Genomic DNA, 19259 nt, shown 5'->3' on the forward strand with positions numbered 1-19259 from the left:
TTCTTTATACAGCATTAAACAAAAAAATACAGCAATCAGCATGACAATCACCATACTTTCAGTGACATAGGAAACATTTCTTATAGTTAAGTGTTGCTGAAATTTTAAGATAATTGCAACAATCTAATGTGATATGAACCCCTGACCTCATTTGGTAACAGTCACAAATATCGCTAATTCTTCATGGTTGTTCCTATGTTCACACTTTATACATATTAAATTTCAGCTCAAAATTTGTAAAAATTTTTTTCTAACCAAATCCATATACTCTGAAATCTATTCACAGGCTCCTGGTCCATGGCCAGTTGGGCATATAGAGCTGGTTCCTAACCAAACTTCTACACAGAAGTTTCTTTTATAGCTGCTTCCTGAGTGTGCTGATTCCCTGGCTTGTTAAAATTATTCTTACTCTTGCCCTGTTCCTTCTGTCAATACTCTCCGTCCTTCTACCTTCAGCTTGCAGTGCTCCACAAGAAAACACCTCATCCTTGTTCTCCTCCTTCAAATATGATCCTACTTCCTGCTTCCCCCATGACTCTGAGCATAACCCTCCCTCAGGGGACCCCAACCCATTCTCTATAATGTCACCTTTGTTCTTGTGTTGTGTCCCACAGAACTCCCTGTTCTTGAAGAGATCGGTTTCTTTAAGTTAAATCTATTCCCTGATGTATGGCTCCTTTCTTTAAGAGAAACTGGATTGTTTTCTGCCAACCTTACCACCTGCCACCCGTCTCACTGAAGTCTCACTTCCGCCTCCTGCACTCAGCAGACACAGCAGTGAGAGTGAGGCTGCTACTTTTTGATCTTTGGAGCGACTTTGAAATTCCTGAGCCTCCAATGTGTTCATTCCCACCATCCCGGATTTCCCTGCCTTTTCCTCTGCGTTCTTCCTTCTATCCCATTCCTGACCAGCATCTGAGAACTCTCACTTGCTGGCGACTAATATCAGTCACACCCTCTGTTCACTGTACATCACCACCAACCAGCAGAGCTACACTCCAGTCTCCAGGGGTGCATGATCCAAAAATGGGCCATGAAATCTACTTAATGAGTCAAGATCAGCATTTTTTAAATGAAATAAAATGGACTAAGTACACATGAGAAAAGATCACATATAGTAAAACAACATGTATCCTGTGCCATTATGTAAAACACCCCCCCCCCCAAAAAAAAATGTTTAAAATAACTTAAAATCCCAGCCTGGGTCACATAAACTGCTGGGAGATATACTGTGGAGAGGACAGTCTGCATTATGTGCTGCCATTTGTGTGGCTGTAAAAAATGGGGCTAAGGAACTGGGGTAGAGAAATGTGCAACTGATGGTATGTGATAAACCGTCTCTGGGAAGAGACTTAAGGACACTAGTAACTGGTGGCTTCTGGTTGAGAAGAGCAGGGTGGCTGGGAACAGAGAGGAGGCTTTTCATTACGTGGTTTTTTTTTTTTTGTTTGTTTGTTTTGTTTTTGTACCTTTCTAATTTTGTGCTATGTAAATGTATTAAAATAAAAATTAGACTAAAAATATATTTCTCTCTCTCTCTCTCTCTCTCTCTCTCTCTGCTTCCTGGCTGCTGTGAAGCAAGCAGCTTTCTTCTGTCAAGTCCTCTTGCCACAATGTTCTGCCTCAACCTGGGCCCAGAGCGATGGAGTTGGCTGAATGTGGACTGAACCTCTGAAACCTTTCAGATTATCTTCAGGCCCCACTTCTTAAAGATCTCACCTCCCAACATCATCACCCTGGGGACCAAACTCTCAACATAGGAATCTTGGGGGACAAACCACATTCATACCACAGTGCCTGCTTTGTGCTAGGTACTGGGAATAGAATACTTCTAATTCTGCCATGGGCTGCCTTCTGAGTGGAGGTCCTCCTCATTTCATCTGGGATCCAACCCACCCACAGGGGGCCTTCTGCAGGGATGCTCTCCTCATCCAGCTCAGGCTCTGACATCCTGCTTTGGGTCACAGCTGGATGGATGCCCTCCTGACCTTGCTTAACCTGGGACACTTTGTGTCAAGCATCTTTAATGCAGACATACCATCTTCACCCTCCATGAACTCCACACAGAACACTGGCTGCCATCTCCTGCCTGGACACTTTCCTCACCTTATTCAGGCTCTGACACCCAGCTCTCCTTACAGCTCAGAGTTCCTTCCCATCTGCGGATCTTCCCACCTTTTGTTATTTTACCATATTTATCTCTAATCTTTTTTCCATATATTTTTAAATATGCTGATAATTAACTATGGTTTTCTATTTTTATCCTGTTTGTAAAAACACATTTGCCCAAGACATTAAGAATATTTCATAGAATAAAAATTTTAAAAATATCTTAAATAAAAAAGGAATGTTTCATGTTAACATAAATGACACTTAAAAATAAAATAAAAATATACTAAACTTAAGTTTTTAAAAAATTGCTTATATAATTCATATCAATCTGTAAAACCTTTGCTAATGGTTTCACAAAGCTTTAATTTGCCTTTCTTGTCCTTTTCAGACCCTGCACTTATCAGATGATCAAATCCTATCCTTTACCATTCCCCACTGAAGGAACTGGCTGGCCTTTGGGGTGACAGTCCAAAGCTACACTGCAGTGTTCACCCCCCACACACATATGTGCCCTGCCTGCAGCCCCTCTGTAAGGCAGGGCCACCCTGGCCTGGCTGCTAAGCCATTCAATTTCCACGATTCTCCACCACTTCTCCCTCTGTGCCTCAACACAGCTAAGCCTGCCACCTGAGCTTTGTTTGACTCAGGACAAGAAATGAAGGGAAGAAGAAAAAATACTAAGTGTCATCCAGCAGTGTGATGAAGCCTGGCCTGGGGATTTCCCAGAGGCAAGACCACCTCAGTGCAGGTGCAACTCTCACAAACCTACACCTCAATTCGCCCTGACAAGAACAGCTTACCCTCCCTTTGTGAAAGAAACAGCTGCCAACTGACCTGTCATGAACATAGGTATGAAGAAGGGGGAAGAATCCCCAGGCTCAGCTGGGTCTGAACGGAGGGCCTCTTGGTCAGGCGGTCCTCTGACCCCTGACTCTATCTGGCCCAGGCCCTCAGCCTGCTCCTGCTGTCCATCCTATGTAAGAACAAATCATTTGCTATAAATTGTAAAGTCTTGAGTCATCTTTGATGTGAATGGGACTAAAGGAGAAAAGTCACCCTAGGAAGCTGGTTAACTAGGACTAGTAGAGAAAGCTGAACATGACAACAAGTAACAGAACAAACTAGAAGAAAAATGAGTAATTATTTGATTATAATTAATCCCTCTCATTGCTTTTATAATTCAAATAAATGAATTATAGGTACTTATAAAATCTTATAAATTGGCCCTTATGCTTTATTATTACATTAAAGCTGGGTCACCGTGGCTTCTTTCTAGTCAACTCATCATTGGCTCCTCCTTTCTCTGGCCTCCAGCAGCAAGGCCCCAGGCTGCCGTTTCTTTACTCCTCTATAAAGTGACAGACATACAGCTGTATTCTATGACTGACACAGAGGTTAGTGGTGTGAACTTGGAAGACAAAGACCTGAGCTGAATGTCAGCCCATCGATTACTAGCCATGTATACACAGGCAAATTTCCTTCACTTTCCTCATCTGTAAAACAAGACTCAAGAGTAGAGAACTGAGATCCAGTATGACAATCTTGAGATGCGGAGTGTGTGATAAACACTCAAGAAACATTAACAAGGTTGCACTGTCCTTCACATTCCTCAGCCACTTCCCCCTTCCTTCAGGAGGACAGAGCCCTCATTTTGTTCCCATATCCACTTTTCCCCAGGTAAGTTGGGTAAATGCTGCCTAGTCTAACCCAACAGCATGACCCCTTGCCCCATTCCAGTGATCAGTTTAGGAACATTGGGACTCAGTTCTGGACAATGGCTGGGCCACAACCATCAGTCTGAAAGACACCGTACTGTATGACATCTAAAACTTCTATTACTAACATACTTTACCACCTCAAAACAAGCTGAGGTTAAAGGAGAAGCAGCAGTCAAGTAACCTCTGAACTAAATAAGTAACATGTCACGTTCCTAGCATAATGTTTAGCACCAGGAAGGCCCCTTCCCACCCCCCACCTCCCATCGATGAAACAATGGCAGGAGCTCATACCTACAGCATTGCTGATTTCCAGGGCAGCTAATAATTGTTTTGAGACCTTAATCACCATTGGCATATTTCCAAAAAGCCCTTCAAAATCGATGTTTGGTACCTGAGAAAAGGAAACAAAGTATAAAGATGCATGGAAATGAAATTAATGGCATATCACTAATATTAGGAACATCTCTTCAAGGATTACACAAAATTTGCCCAGGTCATAGTCTTTACTTGCTTTCACCAAAAAGTTTCTAGGACAGAGACTTCCAACCTTTAGTGGCACACTTTATCCTCAATTCAACTATGCTTCAGTTTGAATGTAGAGTATCCCCAAGAGAGCCATGTGTTAAAAGGACTGATTGCTAGCTTGTAGCACTATTGGGATGTGGGGGATCTTTAAGAGGGAGGGCTTAGTGGAAGGAAGTCAGGTCACTGGGAACATGCCCTTAAAAGGGATCCTGGGACCCCGGCCCCTTCTTTTCTTCTCTCTGATTCCTGGCTGCCATGAGGTGAGCAGCTCTGTTCTACCATGCTCTCCCCACCATGATGTTTTGTCTCACCACAGGTCCCAGGGCAGTGGAGCCAGCTAATCAAGAACAGAAACCTCTGAGACTGAACCCAAATAAATCCTTCTTCCTTATAAGTTGCTTACCTCAGGTACTGTGTCACAGCAATCAAAAGTCATAATACAAACTACTCTTTGCTCCTTCCCCACCATCACCTTAGTCTATAATTATAGTGCAACAGCCATCAGAGACTTTATTTCAAACCCAATAAATCTGTCGTGAGAACTCCCACATCCTAATGCTTCAGGTTTGGAGGACAACATTCAAAGCCAGGCTAATTGTATCCATTAGTTCCCACCTGTGCCTGCTGCAGGGGAATCATAATCCGCTCAATGCACATTTCCAGGTCCCGAATATAGTCTCTTTCTGTCTGAAGAAGTTCTTCCACCACCTTGGCTCTCTTCTCCAACATCCTCTGCTCTGGGTTTTCAGTGGACACAGATCCAGAAGGAGCCACCAGGGAAGAAGACTGAGAGGAGAGGAGTGTCATTTCTAGAAGGAAAAGAGAACTGTTCAGAAGTTCTGAGTGTGAAAGCAGGACTCTTCTTCAACAGCTTAAGTTGGGAAGAAGCATTCCTTGAGAGTTAAATCTCTCTCTGTTGTTAGCCAATCATCAGGGAATCTGACTGAAGGTGTCAGTTCTAAATACAAATGGATGGAGAGCTTAGCAAGCCATGCCTGCAGAGAATTCTGATTGTGTAATACCATTTCTAGACTGTCCTAAAAAGGAGCCAGCTCACTCAGGAGGACAAACAGTATTTACAAGTTCTTTGTGAAAGAGTCTGGAAAGGGGTGCAGGCCTTATGGAGAACCATACTCAGCCAGGTACAATGGAGCACACCTGTAATCTCAGCGGCTCAGGAGGCTCAGACAAAAGATTTGCAAATTCAAGGTCAGCCTCCTCAATTTAGTGAGATCCTGTCTCAAAATAAAAAGGGGCTGGGGATGTGGCTTAATGGTTTAAGCATCCTTGGCTTCAATCCCTAGAATTTTTTTTTTAAATATTTATTTTTTTTAGTTTTCGGCGGACACAACATCTTGTTTGTATGTGGTGCTGAGGATCGAACCCGGGCCGCACGTACCGCTTGAGCCACATCCCCAGCCCCATCGAAAGGAAAGAAAGAAAGAAAGAAAGAAAAGAAAGAAAGAAAGAAAGAAACTGTTTTCACTTAATAAGCTGTAAGGCCTTCTCCCTGACCTCAGCAGTAAAAATACCAAGCTAGAAAATAAAAACATCAATACTGCACATTAAAAAGAATATTATAGGGAACATACAATGGCAACTTGCCAATGGGAAGATAAAAATTAGGAATCCTCCATCTGAGATCTGGTAATTGCTGGGCCTGTCATTTATCATTCACTATGATGGTGAATCAACATTAGCCAAAAGTTAGGGAAAAAACCTAACAACTTAGAGTCTCCCTGTTGAAACATCAATCAAGACTCAAAGCAGGTTTGGTTACTTCACATGTCCTAGAAGACAGACACAAAATATTCTAAACATGAAGTTCTTTGATGGTATTTTTAATTACAAGAACTTTTGCAGAACTAGACTGCATGATTCTAAAAATGTAAACAAATATGTACCTTGTTATTATCTCTTATAATTACCTGTTCCATAGAGGTACAGGATGAGTTATTTATGAAGATGGGACAGCATTTGTTCATTTAAAATGCACATCAACAACTAAAATAAACAACTGAAAAAATTCAACAGGGAAATGATCTCCACTTAGTTTCCTTCAAATTCCTTAAGACCCACTTAAACAACTGCAAATTTGGCAAGTAAATATAATTTTAAGTATGAATATGATTGTGAGAAGCAAAAACACAAGTGTTCCAACCACTATGGGAAGGTATAGTGTCTTTCACAGATTTTATTCTCAAGAAATCTTTCCTATTGACCCTTCTTTAAGGATTTAGGGATTCTAATATTTAAAAAAGAATGCAGCTAGATTCTGGTTTCTAAAATCCCTTCTCCACTAAAAGGAAACAGGGTTCTTTGGAAAAATGGCTAATTTCAGGGAGGGGGCAGGTAATGCTATAGAGGAGCCTGAAATATCCTGTGGCAGAAAGTAAGGAAGACGTGATGGAAGGGGCTCCCACTGCCCCAGGCTGGCACAATCTGAATATGAACCTAAATCAGCACAGCAACAGAATATAATCCACTGAACAGAATAAAAATCCACAGCAGGGCATACGCCTGTAATTCCAGTGGCTTGGGAGGCTAAGGTAGGAGGATCCCAAGTTCAAAGCCAGCCTCAACAACTCAGTAAGACCCTGTCTGTAGGTAAAATACTAAAAAGGGCTAGAAATGTGGCTCTGTGGTTAAGTGTTCCAGTACCAAAAAATAAAATAAATAAAAAATAATAATAAAAATCCATAATTTCACACTGATAAGTACATAAATAAATAGAGGAGAAAACAATCTTATGGTAGAATATCAATTCACAAACAGCAGAAGACATGATGGAGTTAGAAAATCACCATTTTGCAATCAGGAGGAAATTTGGTTCAGGTACAAAAAAACCACCAACAGACAGACAATTCTGGTGCTACTGGTGAGGCTGAATGATGATCAGAATATGTGCATAGTTTTTTAAATTGCTTATTACAATTTACATATTAATTATAAAAATGAAAAAAAAATAGAGAAATGGAAAATACTATGACCTAGTATTACCAAGAAGGGACAAACACACATGTGCTTCCACATCATGTCTAGAAGCGATACAATATCCCTTGTGCAGTATACCAGTCACAAATGCATGAATTGACACAAGTCTTGAAGAAACATCAAACTCAAATTGAGGATTTGTGTCCTTCAAAATGCAATGTCATTAAAGACAAATACCCCTGAGGAACAGTTCCCACAAAACAAGGCTAAGGAGATGACAGCTTAATATATCCTGACTGTATCTTGGATGCTGATTTTAAGAAAAAAGTCACTACAAAGGACACTACTAGGACAATGGTAGTGCACTCCTGCAATCCCAACAGCTTGGGAGACTGAAACAGGAGGATCGCAAAGTACAAGGCCAGCCTGGGCAACAGAGCAAGACCCTGTCTCAAAATGAATTTAAAAAGGCTGAGGATGTCCCTCTCAGTGATAGAGCATCTCTGGGTTCAATCCCCAGCATCACAAAGCAAACAAACAAAAAAAATGAATAATATGCTAATAATAACGACTACATCAGCTGAAAATTTCCTGAAGTGGCAAATCTACTGTGGCCATACAAGAGAGTGCCCATGTTCATACAAAATACACACCAATATGTACTGAAGCCTCATACTAAAGGCATAACACATTCAATTTATTCTCAAATAACTGTGAAGAAAAAAAAAGGGAAAGACAAAGAATTAAAAACAAAAACATGGCAAAATACTAAATACTGATGATTTTAAATAAAGAATATAAAGGAGACTTTGTATTATTGCAGTTTTCTGTAAACATGATATTCAAAACAAAGTTTAAACAGACATAATAGAAAGATATCTTTCTTGAAGAAATATCCTTTTAGTTTTTGGTAGAATAAATGGTATAATTTCAAGTGTAACTCTCATTTCATCACAATGCTAAAATATGGTTCTAAATTAATTGTGATGTAGACACTATTTTTACAGTGTTGCATTTATGAGGCAAGTGCTGTTTTCAGTGAGCTACACTCCTGGTGCCATAAAATTTATTCTTAATGGACTTGTTTTACATTTTCTTTGTAACTTCAAAGAAATAGGTTCTTGGTGCCAAATATGACAACTTTAGAAAAGAAATTCATTTTTAATGCAAGACTAGAAGGTTTTGGAAAGAGAGAGCATGTACTGAATTCCTACCACATATGAATTTACAGTCTATATCCCTGAGTTCATTTCATGTGCACACCAAAACTTTAAAGCAGGTATTATTACTCCTACTTAATAGATTTAAAAACCTAGGTTTTGAGAAGCTGACCAACACCACTGAGGTTATGCAGCCAGTAAATGGCAGTTTTGGAAATACGACCTAAATATATTTAAATCCAAATCCTATGTACTTAGTCACACGCCATTTTGCTTCCCTAGCATGGAATCTCCACTAGAAAAGGTCAGGGGCCTATATGCTTCAAATCTTAATAATTCCCTGGTCAATATTCTCTTCCAGGATTCAAAGTTCTATTAATTGTGGTAGTTGAAAGCACAAAGTACCATCAAGCACTTACTCATCAAGCAGAGTATACCCAGAGGGTTCAATTTCTTTTTTACATTAAAACCAAGAAAAAGAAATAACAAATCTTTCAAACTCTCAACAATTTTTTTTCAGATGTGATTTATAGGCTTTTGAACAACCTTTAAAAAACAAAACCCAAAACACTTTAGTGTGATTAAAAACCCTTATGTTTTTGCTAAATTGCAGTTTCCTAGGTATCACCCCTAAGAATCTCATTCAGCAAATCTGGGTGGGAACCACGGCGAATTTGCAAATTTAACAAAACCCCAGGTGTTTCAGAACAGACCAGTGATCTTCAGGCTCCATAAACCTATTAACACTCAGGAATTTTCAAATAGGAGGTCAAATAAAGTTATCTGGCTTGCAAAGACTCCAAATATAAAAAACGATTTTCCCCTTATTCCACATAATATGCTAATAAAAAAGTCTGATCTAAGAGTATAGTGAGCTGAGGATGTACCTCAGTAGTTAGGCACTTGCCTCCCATATGTGAGGCCCTGCGTTGGATCCCCAGCACACATGCACGCATACAAGAGTAAATAAATAAAATAGATATTTAGTTTCTGGGACAACCAAGTGAGGGGGAAATGGCCTTTTCCCTCAGTCTGCTACAGTCAGGATAGGCCTGAATCTTGGATTTTCCACTTCTTAGCTGGGGACCCCTGGAAATGTTCACCTCTGGGCCTCAATTTCCCCATCTGTAAAATGAAGAGAATAATACTGGCTTTGCAGAGTCACTAAGGGAATTAAATACGGTAATAAGTTTGTCCTTTCCCCAAGATGGGCCAGAATTTGCTGTGTGCACCATATTAAGATAAAATTCAGAGTAGAAAAATGCCACGTGCATAGACTCTAAATTTTTTCCCTCTAAGAACAATAACATCTGGGGATTTGCAAGCACATAGAGGAAACTGAGGCTCGGTATCAGATCTTGAATAAAATGCACAGACCAGCTCTCACTTTCTTCCTAGGATGGCCCTGCAGGTGTTAAGCAGCTGGGGCTGTCTGCATTAATTTACTTTCGTGAGAATTCCTTGGGTGGTAGCTCCCGCCTCAAGGCCATTCCTTCTCAAGTTAGTGGTTCATCCCCAGGTTCATTTCCCACAGGTCTAAGGAAGTGCGCTAACTCGCAGCTTCCCGAGGCTCTAACACACACTTCAAAGAGCAACCTCTTCCCTGCTCCAGGAATTTGGTTGCCTTCGGCAGGCAAAACCTCCGTCTCCCGACGAGCGAGGTCCCAGGCCGCCAGGACCTGGCTCAAGGTCCCCTCTCTTTGTGCCGGCTCCCACGGCTCCCATAGCCCCAGCAGGTACCTGCGGCGCCCAGAGCCGGCTGGCGCCCACGGTGGGTCCCAGGCGTCTGCAGACCGAGCAGAACCTTCCCAGAGTTCAAGAATGCTCCTCAAGCCCCCAGGGCCCTTTGAATAGGGTGGGCACGTCCCCTGGGCTTCCCTCATTTCCATGTGAATCGCCCCTAGGCACCCGGCCTATCATGGGGTCAGCGCTAAAGGATGGAGCTGGACTCACACCCTATGGGACTGAGCTGTCGCAGAGCTGGCCTCACCCTGCGCGCTCAAGGCCCTCCTTCCTGGTTGTTTTTCCTTTCCTAAAACCCTCATAATTTCACCTCCCGATTTTTAAACCAAGATTATTATCTCTTAATTTTCCTACTCCTTGCTAAGACTTGTTTTGGAGAGGATGCCCTTTTCGGGGAAGAATTGCAAGGCCACTCCACGCCTTCTGGAAAGACAACACTGAGAAGTGGGCACACTTGTCTGCTCAGGCCTATGTCTGCAGTCCCTTTCCCTGGCCAGGCAGCGCCCTCGCTTTGCCAGGATTTTGCCAGACCTCAGACTTTTTACTGTAGCTCCTTAACCCTCAGGCCATAGGAATGAGCTGATCTCAGTTGGGCACCCTGGGCAGCCAGAACCCAGGAGCAATTCACAGGAACTGGAGCCCCCTCACACCTTGTGAACACTTATGCTTTAAAGGAACTGGGGTAGAAGAGAGACGCACAACTTGCCATTTTTGTAAGAAAATGAAGAAAGGAAAGGAAAAAGAGAAAAAGAAAAGAAAAATTGCAAACTTCCATACACATTTCTATATATAGGTAAAATATGTAAGTATACAGAGAAAGGTCAGAGAACCTGCCAATTTCATCACAGAGTTTGCCTCAGGGAAGGCTCTGGGATTGGGGGTAGAAGCTGGAGTCAGTGGAGACTGAGCTCAACCATATTTTGTTTTTGTTTTCCCTGCTGGGGATGGAACTCAGGTCTTCATACATGCCAGTCAGGTACTCTATCACTGAGCTATATCTCCAGCCCCCAATCTGTATTTTTAATATAACAAAAGAACAAGATATTTTTTAAAAATTTGTCAGGCTACAATACCTCTCTACTGGTGAAAATTTAAGCAATCTGAGAGAAGACAACTTTTGGATAAGAGCCCTTCCCACTGCTTCTAAAATCACACTATCACCTTGTAATGTTGACTATACTGGATGGTGAGCTACAGGGAGGCTTGCTTCCCTCCACCATCTAATGGAGCTCTTTTTAGTTTTAAAATATATTTAAAGAAATGTTTATGAGGCTGGGATTGTGGCTTAGCGGTAGAGCGCTCTCCTAGCATGGGCCGGACCGGGATTCGATCCTCAGCACCACATAAAAATAAAGGCATTGTGTTGTGTCCATCTACACCTAAAAAATAAATATTAAAAAAAAAAGAAATGTTTATATGACACTGTGTGTCTCAAGAACTGTTCTAGGCACTTTATGAATATTAGGTGTTTTTACTCCTCATAATCATCTTACTATTGTCCCCATTTTGCTGATGAGGCAAGAAGAGTAATCAAGAAGTTGGCCCAGTAAGTGCTGTGAGCCACTGCAGTCCAGTCTCTGCACTTGGCCAGGAGCTGTCTTACCTCCAGTGCTTTTCCTGGGCATCCAAGTCCTGTGAGTTGTGACTATGACTGTGAATTACACTTCTGAGTTTTGGTGGCCATCTGGTAGTTAGTGATGGGGGTTGGGGGGTGGATTTTAAAACACAACCTAATCTGTTGGGTTTTTTTTTTTTTTAGTTGTTGATAGACCTTTATTTATTTATATGCAGTGCTAATAATCGAACCCAGTGCCTCACACATGCCAGGCAAGTGCGCTACCGCTGAGCCCCAGCCCCAGCCCAAAACACAGCATAATCTTTAGACCCACAGTCCATGAGACTGTGCACAGTGGAGTATTTGAGCATCATCATATAACTGTATCTATTAAATCTATTGAGTATAATGTAAAATTTAAACCCTTCAGATAGTCAAATGTATAGTAGATATTTACATAGTAAATATCCAATAGTGTTCCAGATAATTTATGGCAAAAAAAATGATGTGAATTGAAGCAAGTAAAAGGCCTATTTTGTCATATCCTTTAATTTCCAAATGAAAAGAATAAAGAGGAATGGGTCAGCAGATTATAAACTTTAGTATTTTATCTACTTAACACACATACACTTACCCCACCCCCCAGTACTAAGGATGAACCTAGGGCCTCACACATGCTAGACCAGCACTCCATCACTGATCGAACTCCTAGCCACCAAAACCTTTTAACCCAAGGCTTCACTTTCAGGAATTTATCCTACGTAAATAATTAAACAAGTGCCCCAAATATGTACCTACAGGGATATTCACCAATCTTTTAAAAATTTTAAAAATCACCTGAACAGAAAACAACCAAAATCTCCTCAAAAGGATCCTGGGTTAAAAAAAAAAAAAAAGGCATATTCATATAGTAGAAAACAATTATACCTACTAAGATATAGATTTTTTAATTTATTAATATGAAATTATATCTAATAATTATTGTTGAAAAATCAGGATATAAAACAATTTACAAAAAAATTAGTTTTGCTAAGAGGGGATTTTGTGTGTGTGTGTGTGTGTGTGTGTGTGTAGTACTGGAAATCGAATCAAGAGGCAATTTACTACTGAGCTACATCCCTAACCCTTTTTATTTGAGACAAGTTCTCACTAAATTGCTGGGGCTGGCCTCGTACTTGTCCTGCCTCCTGAGTTGCTAGGATTACAGATGTACCCCACTGCACCCACTTTAAAAGAGAAACATTTTAAATGCACAGATTTGAAAAGGAAAAGTGTGGAAATTCTGATTTTCTCCCTTCTTTTCACTTATTCTCTTTTCTAGTATTTCTATGGAGAACATGTAATATGACAAAGAATAATTAAATAGAAAAAAAGGACACTTGCTGTGAGATGAGAACATTCTAGCATTAACAGTTTTCAATTTCCTGTTCATTCATTTCAAACTTTCTTCACTTTTTAATAATCTGAGTTTTCTCTCCTAACCTAATCCCTTTAAACTGATGAAGAAAATAGGTAACAAAACACTGTTGAAATAACTTACAAAAACAAAGCAGCAGTACAGTCCTCTGCTCAGCACTCTATCTAGAAGCAATCTTTTTGAGCAAACCCTGAGAGGCAGCAGTCTCTGTAAATTTGCTCATCTCCTCCCAGACCCTCTGGAGGAATCACAAATCCTGGTTTTCCGTATTCCCACACCACTCTGGCCAGCCCCTACCCCCCACCCCCCACTCTTTTCCTTTAGCACCTACTCCACTTGGTTTGGAAGCAGTTCGTCCTGCTTTAAGTAAAGCTTTGAGTGCTATGGTCACTGGTCACTGTCTTCTGTAGGGTTCCCAGTAGACTTTATAGACCACCAGCCCTAAACCTCAGAAGTAACTGAAAACCTTCCTGGTGGTTAAACTGCTGCTAATTCAGGCAAGTAGCTGCCAGCAAAATCCCTGCTGGGAAGGATTCCTCTAGACCCAGCTCAAAGCTTCCCCTCCCCCCACTTTCTTCTCCAGGTCCCTTATCTAAGCTAAGGAGCTAACCAGATCTGCTGTTTAATCTGCAACTTTGTAGGCTGCCATGGTAGCGAGTTTAATACTAGGAGCAACTAACATACCATTTCTGAGCATTCGCTAAATACACATAAATCCTCAGGAGGTATGCAGTTGGCAGGCTTAAAACGGAGGTTTTAAGCAGCATAAGTAAAACTATCAATAGGGCAAAGGTAGTTTCTGTAAAATAATGTATTATAAAGAAGTTAGCACTGTTCACTAAGCAAATTCTGAGTATATGTCAGCCAACAAAATTTTTCATTAAGCGCCCCCCCCCCCCACACACACCTATACATACACCCACCACATACACACAACCTGATGTTATATTTACCAAGTCTCTCAAGGGAAGGTTTTATTGTACTCATTAACAAATGGGAAATGGGCCACAGAGGAAAGAAATAACTTGCCCACAACCACACAGACAGTAAGACAATACATTCAAAACCAGTATCCTGAGCCCATGCTTTCCATTAAATGTCAAGACCTATTCTGGGTTATATGCCCTCTGCATATGAACAGGACCATTTCCTGCATTATATTTCCTTTTAGTAATAATAACACTTCAGTGAGATTTCAAAATGTGCTCATCTACATGACCCTCTAGCCATTTTTCTATCCTCTGTAAAACCAGACTTTCTCCAGTTTATATTAGATGGTTTACTTTCATTCCTTCTCCTTGCTTTTTTTTTAACAGTTCAACTATCTTTTATAACTGTCTTCCTTCCTACAATGAGTTGAATTATAATCCTGCTTAAAAGCTTTAATTATAAAAGTGTATACATATTTAGTAGAGAGCTCCCCAACAAAATGTTGGGAGATGGGGCAATGATAGAGAAAGTAGAAAGCCTTCCAAAGCTTTCTTGAGTCTTGGACAAGTCATTTCATCTGTCTGGACTTCAGGAACAGCAATACAAGTGGGGTTAAACGAGAGAGTCTCTTAAAATAAGGATATTTCCAAGAGAGATCAATATTTGATGGTAAAATCTGATTACCAAAGTCTGTGGATTACCAAAGGAATGTGGGGAAAGACCCCTGCTTCCCCTGGTTTAGGTTTCTGGGGATGTATGTGGAGCTGCTTGTGGGGCATGAGAAGGTTCAATGAATACAGCACTGGTGTGCAAGACAAGCCACCTGGGCACTCACCCTGCCTCCCCTCCTACCTGTGTGATCTTGGACAAGCTCTGTCCCTTTCTCAGAGCTGTTTCCACACCATATGACAAAGGGGTTGGGCCTCTTGGGTCCCTTCCCGCTCAGGAATCTTACATGATTTCCCAATCTTTCACTTCACTTAAGCCCCTCAATTCAGTACAAGCACACTGGCCTCTAATTAGTTCCACAGGAGCATTATTTGTGGGGCCTCTTAGGACTCACCCAGACAGTTAGTCACCTCCTGTCAGCAAGCCCAGAGAACTGGCACTACTGCTGTTATAAAACCTATAACAACATGGTTTCCTCATGATCTCATGACCTTGAAAGCCCAGCTTACCTCTGTCTTTTCCATCCATTCTGCTCACCTCTTTAAGGTTCAAGTTCCAGCTTCTCCATGAAGGCTTCTCTGGCCCTTGGAGTACTCTAAACTTCCCTTCTCAAGTGGCAAAACAAAATAATCCCTGCTAGTTGGCTTTCGATATGCATGTTCTGGGCCCTAAAATTGAATATTCCACTTGATAACACACATTTATTGGGCACTTATTATATGCTACATACTATATTAGATTCTGGAAACACCACCTTCATTTCCTGCCTTCATGAAATTTAGACCCCACTGAAGCATCCAGTATAGCTAATGTGTGCCTAGTATTTTTAGTACTTACCACAGGAACTGGATTGAATAAATGGCAGCAATCACAGTGTTTCAAGCATTGTTGTGCTGTGATTATGATGGAAAACACTACACCAAGACTTTTTTATTTACTATTTTGCCACACCTGGTTAGGATTTAGGACTGCACTGATCTAAATAAGATTTCAGTCTTTGTCTGTGGCTTGGATGGGCGCTGGAGAGCAGAAGAAACTGAATCCTCTATCCACAAAGCACTGAGTAAAGGACCAGAAGAATTCCACATTTTTTTTTTTTGACCAAGTATTGGTATAGGTTGGCAGTAATCAGTGGCATTTTTGTATTTCAGTAGATGCTAAAATGTACATTTTCCCTCACATTTTAACACCTCTGAAATTTACAGCATGTCACATCTTAATTAGCCATCTTTATAATGATAAGAGAATGAATTAATCTTATGCAGTGTCATTCAATTGATGATGTTATAGATTCAATGAAATGCAAATGTATATTTCATCAACTTGCCTCCTCTCAAGTTTACAACCAGAGGAAAGGGGTTTCTTGATCCCGTGGAACCAGCTCTGCTGTGGAACCAGGCACATGAACTCAGTGTCATTCTACCAGCTGTGGCTACCATCACTGCCACACCCAAGAAGCTTGACAGCCTAATTTTTACACACGGCCTTGGGTGCTTCCTGGTTTCAGAGGACATATCAAATTGAAAAACTCTAGTATCAGGGACATGTCATGATACTGCAAGTTACCCTTGATTCATCCTCTTCCTTCTGCTCCCCATAACATCTTGGTCCAGACAAGAGACCACACCTAAGACTGCACCTCCTTATCCTCAATTTCTTGCCTTCTCTTGGTACCTCTTCCTTTTACAGAGACTCTGTAAAAGACACTGCATACCAATATTCTCTGTTGATGGAACACGATGCACAAATAATTTAGGTAACAGCTTGGGAAGAAAACAGCCCAATTACTTAAGAATATAACTCATGGGCTGGGGATGTGGCTCAAGTGGTAGCACGCACGCCTGGGCATGCGTGCGGCCCGGGTTCGATCCTCAGCACCAGATACAAACAAAGATGTTGTGTCTGCTGAAAAAAAATAAAACAAAAAGCAACTTAAAAAAAAAAAAAAAGAATATAACTCATGATCCCAGGAAGTAAGGCCTTCGCATTGGATGGGAGATGGCTAGACTGGAGTGTGCTAGTCTCTAGAGTACATCATTGTCTCTAGATCATCAATTACTCCCAACTTTTAAAGAAATATGGCCCTACATTTATTTCTTCTTGCCTCCACACATTTACTCCCCATCCCTTTGCCTCCTATCCACCCATCCATCTTCAAACATTGACATCCTGATTTTAGGAAGTGGGAACTCCTCAGCTCTGTCCCCTTCAGCTGCAGTCACATCTTTCATACTTTTTGCAAAAAAATCTTGCAAGAGCGCTTTATGTGCCCTCTCTCAATGACCTCACTTCCCAAGATCTCTTCTAAATTTTTGGCAGTTAACACTGCATTCTTATTCCTCTAGTTAAATTGTCTTCTCAGTCAACCAGTAACCTCAACTAATCCCCTGGCATTATCCTTGATTCCACACAGCAGTTGAAAATGTTGGCCATTTTCTCTTTAATTCTGATTTTTCTCCTGACCTCTCAAATGCTTTTCCCCCGTGTGGCCTCCCTCCTCCTCCTGGCCCATGATTGTGGACACCTCTAGGCTCGGCTCCCAGATACTCCTCTACTCAGAAAGTCCCAGGGATGATATCATCGAGAATGACCTGGCGTGCAAAGGTCAGCTCTGACTTCCTCCTTGGCTGGGTCCACACTGCCACTTGGCTTGTAAGATTTCAGGAGTCCGGTTCTCCCTGGTGTGTTTCTCACCACCTTCCATACACGCCTTGAGAGGTATTGTCACTGCATCTCTCTGTATCTTTGCTCATAAAGTTTCCTCAATTAGGAATGTTCTTGCTTCTGCTTATCTCAACCTAATTTTTCCTTCAAGTTTTAGCCAAGTTCAAACGTCTGACGTCTTTTCCATAAGCTGAAGTAAAAACTAATCTTTCTCCCTCTGATTGTTCATGTATTAATGTCTGTACTTCTATTCTTTATTTAATTGTTCACAGTTTTACATTTTGTTTCTTCAACAGATCTGCAAACTCCTCTGGGGGTGGGGGAAGGTAGGCTTCTCTGGATACCTCCAATGCTTACTACAGATGTTAGCTAATAAACACCCGTTCAACTGCATTCAAAGGAGATGTGGGTTCTGTATGTTGGTATAATAAGCTTGAATACCAACTCTCTCTACAGAGATCTCATGTTCACTTATTTACAATGAAAAAAAAAAATCTTGAATATCATAGTCCTAAAAACTCTTGAGTTGTCAAAGTGCCTTCAAATCTGCAGGTTTTTCTTATCTTGGGAGAAAAACAAAACAGAAGATTTTCTTGGAATCTGCCATTCCACTATAATTACTGTCCAAACTTTTAAGGAATTTCTGTAATTTCCTTATCAACACTCCCTCCCCTGCAAACTCCCCATAGCATGCTTTGTGCTCCAACTACTAAAGGCAGGTCTTTTCTCAGGCCACATCCTTTCTTGCACCTCTGCTGTGTGTCAAATGTTGCATCCCTCTGCAGTGCTTTCTGATCTTGTAAGTTCATTTATGCAGAAGGAATCCATTGCTGTGCTTTCTGGCTTGGATTGTGGTGACACAACAAAAGCACTGGTCTGGACATCAAGGGACTCAGATTTCTCACTGATCTAAAGCTTGGCTTAGTTTCCTTGGATATACATTTCTGTTTCTCTGCGCGTTCTCTTCATTTATAAAATAAGTAGGTTGCATTTAAATGTTCCTCAATCATTTTTTACTGTGATCTACACTTTACATTGCGACCTAGTGTGTGTGTGTATACATTTACAAAATGCTATGTATATGTATACATACACATTCACATACACAAAATGATTTGCTACTTATTTTTACTACATGAGATATATTATACAATATTTATACATTCACTTATATTTTATTTTTTCAGAAATTATGGTTGCAATCCACTAAAAACATTTCAAGACCAAAACATGGGTAGTTATTCATTATTTATAAAAACACTGAGCTTAGGTGGGTATAGTGGCATATGCCTGTAATCCCAGTGGTTCAGGAGCCTGAGGCAGGAGGATCACAAGTTCAAAGCCAGCCTCAGTAACTTAGTGAGGCTCTGTCTCAAAATAAAACATAAAAAGGGCTGAGGATGTAGCTCAGTGATTAAGTTCAACGCCCCCCCCCAAAAAAAAACAAAACAAAAAACACTGAACTTGTCAATATATAAGGTTCCTTCTAGTAATAATATGAGAGGATTCTATGGTGCAACCTTCCAACCTTTCTGATGCTAAAGGTTGAACCTTTAGCCTCAACTCTCACCGGCATTCTAGTTTTATATTTCTCTCTGAAAGAGAGTTTTCATTCAGATATCCTAATATCACTTAAATTCAACATAGATAACACGGAATTTGAAACACTAAGTCCTCCTCCCATCAACTATTTGTGTTAGTAGCAAGTGCAAAACCTTAAATACAACTCTTGGCCTGATAATAGCAGAGCAGCTTTCACCATACTTCTTCTACTGACAACTATTAAAAAAAATCTGGACAAGAGAGTAAAACAATAATTGTATGCAGACATT

The 19259-nt window shown here is 40.8% G+C and overlaps 1 protein-coding gene across 3 annotated transcripts in view; it reads right to left on the reverse strand.

Annotated features, from left to right (window-relative positions):
* Dnmbp (dynamin binding protein) overlaps nt 1-19259 on the reverse strand; it is a 96317-nt gene that overhangs the window by 16868 nt on the left and 60190 nt on the right. For all 3 annotated transcript variants that reach the window (XM_046450048.2, XM_046450049.2, XM_046450050.2), the window contains 2 exons: nt 4971-5164; nt 4122-4221 (listed from right to left, as the gene is read on the reverse strand). In XM_046450048.2, the coding sequence (XP_046306004.1) occupies nt 4122-4221; nt 4971-5164 (294 nt within the window). The remainder of the gene's footprint in view (nt 1-4121; nt 4222-4970; nt 5165-19259) is intronic.

The sequence above is a fragment of the Marmota monax genome, unplaced genomic scaffold, assembly GCF_021218885.2.
Source record: "Marmota monax isolate L192 unplaced genomic scaffold, Marmota_monax_Labrador192_F-V1.1 WCK01_AAM20220418_F8-fsc00004, whole genome shotgun sequence".
In the NCBI taxonomy this organism is placed as follows: domain Eukaryota; kingdom Metazoa; phylum Chordata; class Mammalia; order Rodentia; family Sciuridae; genus Marmota; species Marmota monax.